The sequence below is a fragment of the Echinops telfairi genome, unplaced genomic scaffold, assembly GCF_000313985.2.
Source record: "Echinops telfairi isolate 266 unplaced genomic scaffold, ASM31398v2 ScPeMD7_443;HRSCAF=831, whole genome shotgun sequence".
In the NCBI taxonomy this organism is placed as follows: domain Eukaryota; kingdom Metazoa; phylum Chordata; class Mammalia; order Afrosoricida; family Tenrecidae; genus Echinops; species Echinops telfairi.
Genome location: NW_022104341.1, coordinates 82,246,980 through 82,256,684, shown reverse-complemented (window position 1 = coordinate 82,256,684; position 9,705 = coordinate 82,246,980). Strand labels below are relative to the sequence as shown.

The window sequence follows — 9,705 nt, the reverse complement described above, 5'->3', positions numbered from 1 at the left end:
GGAACTGTCAGCCCCGTTGTTTTCTCCTCCAGATTGTTGTTTGAACATTTTTAAATGGAGGAGAAAATGAACCCATTTCAATGCTGAAGCCCATGAAAGAAGAATAGAAAATGACACACTGAATTTCATCATCAATCCTTGTGCTTCTAGACTGCTGAGGTTGGCCTGGCCCTGGAGATGGAGACTGCTAAGGTGTGTAAGCCCTGGTGGTTGGAACTGCCCTTGTGGGTGTTAGGAGTGGGGCCAGCAGTACAGGGCCCTGCAGGGTGTGAGGAGAGGTACAGGGTTGTGTGAGGCAATCCCTCATCACAAGCTGGATTGTGCTGAGGTGCCAAGGCTAGCAGGCTGGTGACGCAGGCCCTAAGGAGACTTGTTTTCTTAAATGGCTGTCCCACAGGCCAGTGCCTGGAGACAGGAAATGCCTCTCAGCATTTGTTGCTCTGCACCTGATGTCTGTGGCCACCAGAGGGCAATATTGCATTATTGCGTGAGCCCTTAGCCTCCAGTCACCTCTTCAACTTTTCTTCCTCTTCCTCCTGGCCCTTGTTGGGAGCTCACCCCAGGGCAGCCACTGATCCTAGACAGCAGGAATGTGGGTTACGAGTTCACTCCGGAAAAGCTGAGGGAATGAAGTGGGACACCGAGGGGGTGGGGGTGGGGGTGGGAACCAAGCTTGCAGTTACTCAATTCATAGGAGGAATATGGGACTTCCATTTGTCTGTCGTCCCAAGTATTTATGTAACAACACTGTTTCCACACATTTTACCAATATAGTGACATCAGCCATGTTCAAGCCATGCGGCCTTCACCACGATCTGTTAGTGGGGGTTGCTTTGCCTGATGACACACTTGGGAAAGAGCAACACATAGACCTGCTGCCCCAAGTGCAGTGGAGCTCCTGAGCCACTCTGGGCCCGGGCTCCCTAAGGGGAGGGAAGGTGGCTCTGCTGAAAGGGAGCTGCAGGGAAAGAGGGTGGTTTCGTGATGATTACCTTGGCTTACAGTTAGAGGCGAGATGGAGCATGCTGACCAGAGAGGTGCAGAAATCCATATGGTGGTCTAAACTAGACCTCCACCAGCGGAGCTGCTGGACATCTAGGTAGGGAGCCAGCAGAATGGGGATTATGCCGGGACCTGGCAGTATGCAAAGGGAAGAAGGCCAAAGACCCGTGGCTAGAGGACGAGTGGTGAAAATGTCAGATCTGACGTGAAGTGCCAGCCCCCTGGTCGAAGATGCTATCCTGATCCTGAACCAGGGCTGGGACAGGGCTTGGGGATGAGAGGAGCCCTTATTTAGGTGCCTTGGGCTTTGGCGGCAAGAAGCTGGAGTAATTCTGTCGTATGACTTGCATTTTGTATGCGAGGAGGTGAGGCCTTTGAGAGTGGTGATGTAAGACGAAAGAAGAGGGTTTGGAATCATGAAGGGGAAATGACAGCTCACTTGGGAAACAATGACTGCCAAGGGGCCAGGATAACTTGGGGTTTCCCCCTATTATTGAAGTGTTTATTCTTTCCCCTTTTTCTATTCCGGTCTTTTAATTCTATCAGCATATAATTCACATATAATACAGTTCAATAGTTCAACCACATCAGAGTTGTACATCAAGAATACATCAAGTACTTATGTACCCCCGCTTTAAACGCCTGACATTTATTTAATCCGCACATCATTCTAGGAAGTCGTTACTACCGTTGTATTTTACGGACGAAGGGCACAGAAGCCACAAAGGTGAGAACGCTGGTGGAGCCAAGCTCTGGCCAGGTGGCCCAACCCCACCCAGTACTCTGGCGGAGAGGGCTGAGGAGCCGCTTCCTATCGGTGGTCCAGCCAGGGAGAAAGCCCCCAGACTAGGTCAGGCGTTCAGATGTTGGGCAGCCTAGCTAATAACGATGTACTGCAGTGTCACTGACCTTCAGTCAGTGAGGCCCCCAGGCCCAGGCTGGACAGGGAAGAACTTGAGAAATCTCGAGTCGATAAAAGGACAAGGAGATACGTGATCTTAAGTTTCACTCACAGTGCCCAGTGCCTAGAGTAAAGGGATGAGTGAAGAAAAATGAACCGTCTGAAAGCGATGAATAGGTTGAAAGGGGATGACAGGGAGAACATGGCCCTATGGAAAAGTACCAAAGCCACCTGACCTAGACTTGGGTGATAGGGAAAGGCTCTTGAAATAAGATCAAGGGTGTACGATGAAGCTTCAACTGGGAGCAGCAGCAGATCATTTTTGAGAATGTGATTTATCATAAGCAGTGGAAGTTCTTTCATGGTTTTACACATGTTCAGATGTTCATTTTGTAAAGGTGAGCCAGGTGCTATAATGAGAATGGGTTTGAGGAGACAAAAACGAAGACGAGAAGCTTTCCAGGAGTGTGCGAAGGGAAGAAGGCCACAGATTGAGAGGTGGGTGGTGTATTGGAGTCCTGTTTAGAAGGTGCACGGGATAGGATTTCCTAGGTTTTAATACAGACATGCAGCAGAGGAAGATCATGGGTGGTGACGACATTCCTGACTTACACAGCTGTGTGGACTATACAAGAGGGTATGCCCCACGCCCCCAAAAAGTTTTGTTTTTTGATATGAGGGGGAGTAGTGCATTTGGTATTCGCTTCACTAGGTCAGGCTGTTAATCATGCTTTCTATTTAGAGCAGTGGTTCTCAACCTTCCTCGGGCCGTGACTCTTTAATACAGTTCATGTTGTGGTGACCCCCACAACCATGAAATTATTTTTGCTGCTACTTCATAACTGCTACTGTCATGAGTCGGGTGACCCCTGTGAAAGGGTCATTTGACCAACAAAGGGGTCACGACCCACAGGTTGAGAACCGCTGATTTACAGGCTTGGAAAAGATTGCATAACAGTGTGCAACAAAAAAGGCCTTATTTGTGGCAGACAGGACTGGTTTTACCACCACGACAATGCACCTGCTCATGCAGACATCTGTGTGCCAGTTATTTGCAAAACAAAACAACACAACCCAGCATGCCTCTCTTGCCCCACTCACCTGATTCACCAACCTCACTCCCTGGGACTTTTGTTTCCGTGCTTCCGAGAATGAAAAGGCAAAACGAGGGAGGTTCTGTGCTGTCAGTCATTCAAACAGATGAGTGTGAAAAATGTTTCCAAGAATGGAACGGCAGATTTGACAGATGTAATCAGTGTAATGGAGAGTATTTTGAAGGTGATAAGGTTTTGTAAAAAAAAATTAAATACATAGCTTTGGAGAAAAAAAATACTGTTTCCTTGGAGGTGGGGTACCCCCTCGGATTTCCATTTGTATAAAATGAGAGGACCCTGCATTCAGTGAGGCACCTTGCAGTGTGAGTCTGGGCGGAGGACCGCAGTTGGTGTGAACGGCACTGCCAGAGGGAAGAAGGTGCGGTGAGAAGAGGTCCAGAGGGCGGGCCTGTTTAGACGCCACAGGGACAGATGTGGAAGGAAAGAGAAGAGCGGACTGTGGACCGGGGGAGTTCCTCATGGAGGGACGAGTGGCAGTTATGGCGCTGGGGGAGCAGTTCCAGCAGTGGTGGAACCTTGACTGAAATGCTTGGGGAGGTGAGGAAATGAAAGTGGATGAAAGCTACTCTTAGGGAAGGCTCAGCTTTGTAAGGGAGAAATTGGGGCATGGGACAGGCTGGACTGGCAAAGTGGGACAGAGACATCCAATTCTCTAGTTGAGAAAAAAACCCTAATGGATCATGTGAAATTCCTGAGATGGTAGGAGGAGGATGGGCTTCAGTTGAGCTGTCCTTTGTTCATTTCACAGGTATGAGGAGGTACATGGGTGTGGACAGATGTGTGGTTTGTGGACAGAAAGGCGAGGGGATCACTCAAGTATACGTTTTGGTTGGTGAAGTAAAGTTTGAAGCGCATGTGGAAACCCAAGGCCTGAAGGGAGCCAGCAGGTGGATTGAGAAAACAGCTGGACTGGAGCTAGGAACTGAGGCTGCCTCTGGATGTGGGCGCGCCCTGGTGGAGTAGTGGTGATCCCTGGGGCTGTGATTGGCACTGCTGGGGCTGTCTCCTCCTATAGTGTTGCGTCTCTGAGCCCCACGAGGGGTCGCTGGGAGTCAGCATTCACTCCATGGCAGTGAGTTTGGTTTTGGTTTTTCACTACAGAAGTGAAAACTCAGTTCTTGGATTAGGAGAAAAGAGCAGGGGTCTTGCATGTGCTGGGAGTCTGAAGTGTAATGAGGAGGAGGGCTATTATAGGGGGTCCTTTAGAACAACAGACTGGCCCCTACCCAGTCTACTGTTGTAATTGAGGGTACCTCTGGGGGCAGTCTGAGAGGCACAGAAGAGAGCTGGTATTTCTCATCCCAGTAGAGCTTGTCAGACATTTGCTCATCCAGCCCCGGCAGATAGGCGCCTTAACCACGAACAAGGCAGGAGAGTGACAGAAGCCTCGGGCCACAAGAGTAGCCAGAGTCCATTCCCTCTGCCCCCAGGGTAGAATTTGGAGGCACTTAATTTCCAGCCAAAAAGCCAGTAACGGGGCTTTCTAAAGGCTGGGAGTGCAGGGGGAATAGGAAATGGTTGTCCAGTCAATTCCCGAGGCTCCTTGGGTCCTGTGTGCATGGACTCCGACAGCGCATCTTTGGGGTTGGCTTCCTCTTAGAGGGGTAAGAAGAGAGCCTCTGTGGATCCATTTTACCCCAATGACCCAGGTTGTTTGTTGGTTTGGTGTGGTGGGGTGTCGTGTGTGGAGTGTGGTGGATGTGGTGAGCAGAGAAGCTTTGGGGGTTCCCAGGGCTGGTCAATAACCTCTATCTCCTCCCTTTGTGCCCCTGGCACCAGCCCAGTTCACTCCATCATCACAGGAGGCCGAAAGGTGTTTTATTGCAATGTCTTTATTGCATTACTGGAGCAAGTTGGCCAGACTGTCCCCTTTTGGGGAAGGTAAACAAAAAGACCAAAAAGTATCTCCCTCACCTTCCCCCCGCCCTCCCCCACAACTGCACAGCAATGTCTGAACACATTTGGTGACAAGAACAATTTGCAAAAGTGGCCTAGGAACTACTTTATGAACTGTCCCAACACAAGACACACAGTTGGCTTCCTTGTGAATCAGATATTTTTACATAAACTACATGATTTTTTTGACTACATCAAAGACAACAGAATAGCTTTTTCACAAGTTAACAACGGGGCACCAACATCACATGCTGGAATTTGTAAGGAAACACAGTTGGGTGTCACAAGTGGCTGGAGCTAAAGCAAGGATGAGCAGTTGGTGGCAGAGGGAGGGCCCAGCTAGGCCTCCATCCAGACCCTCTGGCTTCTGAGGCCACGGAGTCTCAAAAAGGGCTACTGTGGGATGGTACCTGGCAGCAGAGACCACCTTGGAAAACGGGCATAGCCTAGATCCAGTTCTTGTCCCAAGAGGACCCACGGGGCTGGTTTGTTGCACCAATTAAAGGGGAGCTGTGGAAGACATCAAAGGTGGATGTATCAGGAAGCCCTCGACCTCTGCTGGAGTAGTGACAGGACACAGCCAGCATCTATGGCAAGGTGCAGGTGAGCATTAAGGAGACCTGCAGCCAGTCAGCCTGGCGCTGCTTCCATGCTGGTGGGTGCTTCCCTAGCCAAGAGAACATTCAGCACTTCCTTTAGCTCCCAGGTCTACCTCCACAGTGGACTCTGGTCTTGGTCTGTCCCCTTACCTTCTGCTTCTGTGGGGCTGGGGTAAACATGCCAAGAGAGTGCCTCAGGGCCCAGATCACAGGACAGGCCCCCGGCCGACTCCGACCTGCTCCCAAGACTATGGAGCAAAGGAGCTGCATACTACCTCGATGCACACACAGCCCAGCCCAGTATACACTAGGCTGCCTCTCTGCCATTTCCCACTGGCTTAGGATCGAGCGAGCCATGTGGCAACTGGTCATAAAATAATCTTCCAACTTCTCAAATGAACCCTGGGCCTTAAATCCCAGAAAGCAATGAACTAAAAACAGAAACAGGGGAGGGGAAAAGTGGAAGACTAGGGTGGGAAATGAAAGCAGTCCTTCTCCCAGCCAGCCCAAGGGGAAGTCAGAGGGGCTTGCTCTCCAGCTGCCCTTCCCAGTGTCTACCGGTCAAGTGCAGACACAGGTCCAACACAATAGGCATAAACCCTTTTTCCCATCTGGGGTATTTTAAAAGACAGGACCCACAAAAACTTTAGTACCAGAGAGGAAATGACTTGAACCCAATCTCGAGTGTCCAACTGCTCAAGCAGGTTCAGCACCAGGTGCTAGGCCATCCAGGGGTGTCCAGCAGCAGTGAGCATGGCACTGCCCAGAAAACAGTCGGAAAATTCCCCTCTGGAAGTTAGAAAGGGTGGCTGCCTCTCAGTCAAGAGCTTAAGTCAGAACAGTGACACTGAGGGGGGCGGTTCATCTGGCTCTCTCTCTTGCCCAATCCTGAGACTGCAATTAACCAAGGAAAAGTCAAAGACACACCTTTCCTTCCTAGCCTCTCACTGATATCTGGTGGTTTTTCCCAGAGTGTAATCCATGTCTACGTCTACATCATGGTCCACTCTAGGCTTCAACACCCAAGACCGGTGTGCTCGTTAATGCAGTTGTTTTCCTTTCCCCTAAAACCAGAACTTCCTTCGCCATAAGCCTGGAGCTTCAAGCTCCTGACACTGGCTTCCCTGGCTCAGCCAGGGTGCCCGACTACACAGCTTCTGTGTGCAAACAGCTGACTCACTCAGTGACAGACGACTCTTCTTGTCAAGTGAGTGCTGACAAACGGGGCTGGGCAACATGCAGTCCTGAGTGGATGCCTGCCTCTAGTCCAACTGCCTAGTTTCACTCAGCCGGAAGGCTGGCCGAAACCAGCAGATGAGTCCCAGCCTACAATCGGGGCCAATGGAGCACAAAGGCAGACTGCACATTGTTTTAGTGACAGGCTCACAGAAAAAGGAAAAACCCTCCTAGATGGCTTTTGCTAAGTTTAAACGCCAGCCACACACTTCTGCGAGTTTCAGAAACCAGTGGATGGAAGCAAGGAAGCGCATGGGTGATGGGCCCATGGTAGGACCCTCCCCTTCCCACTACAGCCTTAGCCACTCGGACTCTCTGAGCCCTACCCTGCAGAGGCCGCCGTGATAAATGGAGACCATGTTGATGCTACTGCAGGCCCGCCCTCCCAGCCTGGGGAAGACATGAACGAATGTTGTTCTCTAGGGTTATTTGGTATATTCAAGTCATCTAAAAGCACTGGATTGCACCTTTTACTCACACAAACAAGTTACAGAGGCTTCAAACAACAGATCATTCTTTATGCTAAGGAAATACCACAATAGCACCAACTTCATTTTATGATTCAAAGCGCACCATATCTCCACAAAAACACTATTCCTCATCTCTCAGACACAAGGCAGGCAGGAGGAATTACAACTGACCAATTTTAGTGTTTGCAAAAACATGTATCTTACTTTCCCTTTTCAAGTTTTGGTTTAGAAGTGTGCATTTTGATACTAGTGCCACCTTCTCCCATCAGGCATTAGTCCAGCAATGACAATGTTTCGGAGGGATCAATTTGGTTTATAAACTTAATGCTTCTTTAAAGGGAGGAGTTGGGGGCTGCTCAAGCCTAAATTATGTTGACACAGTACCTTCATTGGAAGGTGTCCCCTCCGTGGCTTACATTCTCTCAACAAAGCCCCGAGCCTCCCAGTTTTCCTTTGGTTGTCTTTTCCACCAAATCCCACACCACCACAGAACCAAAACCACCTTCTTTTGTGGGAGGAAGAGGCCTGACGGGGGTCCACATGTATCCTAAGAGAAGCTGCCAGATCAAGACAGAACTCCCCGTGCCTCAGCTGCACTCTCCAAGACTGAAAGACGACCAGGATTCTTCAGAGGGTTCCAGTAACCCCCACCCCAAGCCTAACGTGTTCTGCTGAGGGTGCCTGACTAAACAAAACAAAATCCCCAATAACCAACTTTCCAAAAAAACACACCTGCTTCTGGCTTAGTATGTCAGTGCAGCGCACAGCTGAGGTCCAGGGGACTCTATATCCCTTCCTTCCTCCACCCTGGCCGGCTGCTGCTCAGTCTCCACGTCACATTCACATAATCACTTCTTGTGCAAAACAAGCAGTCTATGCAGAAAGAATGCCCTCATAGTCTAATAAAAACGGTAGGAAAAAACGCTAGAGAGCCACCTCTCTTCCCGCCCCCCCCTTTATCTGCAGAGCGAGGGCATCTGTGCGTGGACAGGGTAGGTAAGCCTGACGTTGAGGGAGTCGTTGTGCTGAACCAGGGACGTCTGCTGGTAATGGAGCACCAGCTCCTTCAGTGAGCTGTACAGGTTGTAGGGCTCCGCAAAGCCATAGCCTCGAGCAGTGCTGTAGATGACACAGTGCTTCACTTCCCCGTCGGCACTGCAGAGACAGAACACAAACACCATGGGGAAAAGGTGAAGGGAGAGCCACAGAGAAACGGCCAAAGTCAGCAGAGGGCAACTGTTGACACGAGTCAAGATGTTTTCTAGATCAGACAAAACTTACAGTATGTCACGATCAAGTGTAGGATTCCCAGCGCCAGATAGTCACGGCCACCGACAGAACCTTCCCTTCCTGCAGAGGTGGCAAAGCTGGGATGGGTAACTGATCACCTACTGGATCTTCACTGCTAAGAATGCACTGCAGAGGAGCAGAACAAATCTAGTTTCCTTCCGTCTACAATGCAGTCGTTTTTAATATATTGATAGGTGTGACTGTCACCACTTTTAATTCTAGAATATTGTCATCACCCTCTAAAAATAACACTCCCTCCCTAATGGCCACTCAAAGGACCATCAAGCTACTTTGTCTTTATGGATCAACCTATTCTGGACATTTCATGAAATGGAATCATACACCATCATAGATGGTCTGTGTCTGGTTTCTTTCACAGTATTTTCAGATCCATTCATGCTGTGGCCTGTATTAATACTTCCTTTTTTTTACAGCTAAATGATATTCCATTGTAAGGTATAACATATTTTCTTTATCCATTCATCAGTTGATGGACTGTTAAGAAGAAAAGATGTTTGATTTTGTTTTTTCATGCTATTGAGTTCATTTTAAAACTCTTTATAAATTGCTCCTGTCATCTCAACTTTTAAAATTCATTCCCATTCTACTGTAAGCTGACTGATTTAGATATTCTTAAAGCACCATGGTTTTTGCTCTTAGACGTGGTCTTGTCAAATATCTCATCCACAAGTGTGATCAAAAGGACAGTAAGAGGCTCCTTAAAAAAAAATTTTTTTTTAATTGACCTTCAAGCATTTTCCCCCTTCATTTTAAGAGTTCTACTAGGCATTGCCCAGGAAAGTAGAATAGTCTCACTGGCACTTATGTTAAGCTCATATCCCTTAGGAGCTCTTTTGACTTTGTGCACCAGTTTTTTTGTGAACCAGTTTTGAATACCTTTGTCAACCTTGTTCCATTCCTCACATGCTACACTGTAAGATTCCAAGGTTGGGTTTGGTTACTTACTTAGGCGGGTTGGTTTTAGCACTCTGAAATCACCTGTTAGATTCTCAGAGTTTACCAAGCAAGCAAGGTCCTGAAAGGGAAACATTTCTGGTGGAGGCTTGACAAAAACACTTAAAAGTAGATCTGTTGATTTCTGCATCATTTCCATCCCTTCCTTCCTTGACATTTATGTGGGAGCTGCTCTTGTGTTTGTCAATTATTTTACCCTTTTCTTTCACAACTGAGTAAAT

At 48.7% G+C, this 9,705-nt stretch overlaps 1 protein-coding gene across 4 annotated transcripts in view; it reads right to left on the bottom strand.

Moving 5' to 3' along the window:
• Positions 1-4,832: 4,832 nt before the first annotated feature.
• LOC101657368 (phosphatidylinositol 3-kinase regulatory subunit gamma) overlaps positions 4,833-9,705 on the bottom strand; it is a 107,873-nt gene continuing 103,000 nt past the window's right edge. For 3 of the 4 annotated variants that reach the window (XM_004699465.3, XM_045291964.1, XM_045291963.1), the window contains exon 10: positions 4,833-8,374. In XM_004699465.3, coding sequence (XP_004699522.1) covers positions 8,176-8,374 — 199 coding nt within the window. In that variant the 3' untranslated portion in view covers positions 4,833-8,175. Of the gene's footprint in view, positions 8,375-8,401; positions 8,636-9,705 lie in introns of those variants that run through there. The other variant, XM_045291965.1, reaches the window with a different exon arrangement.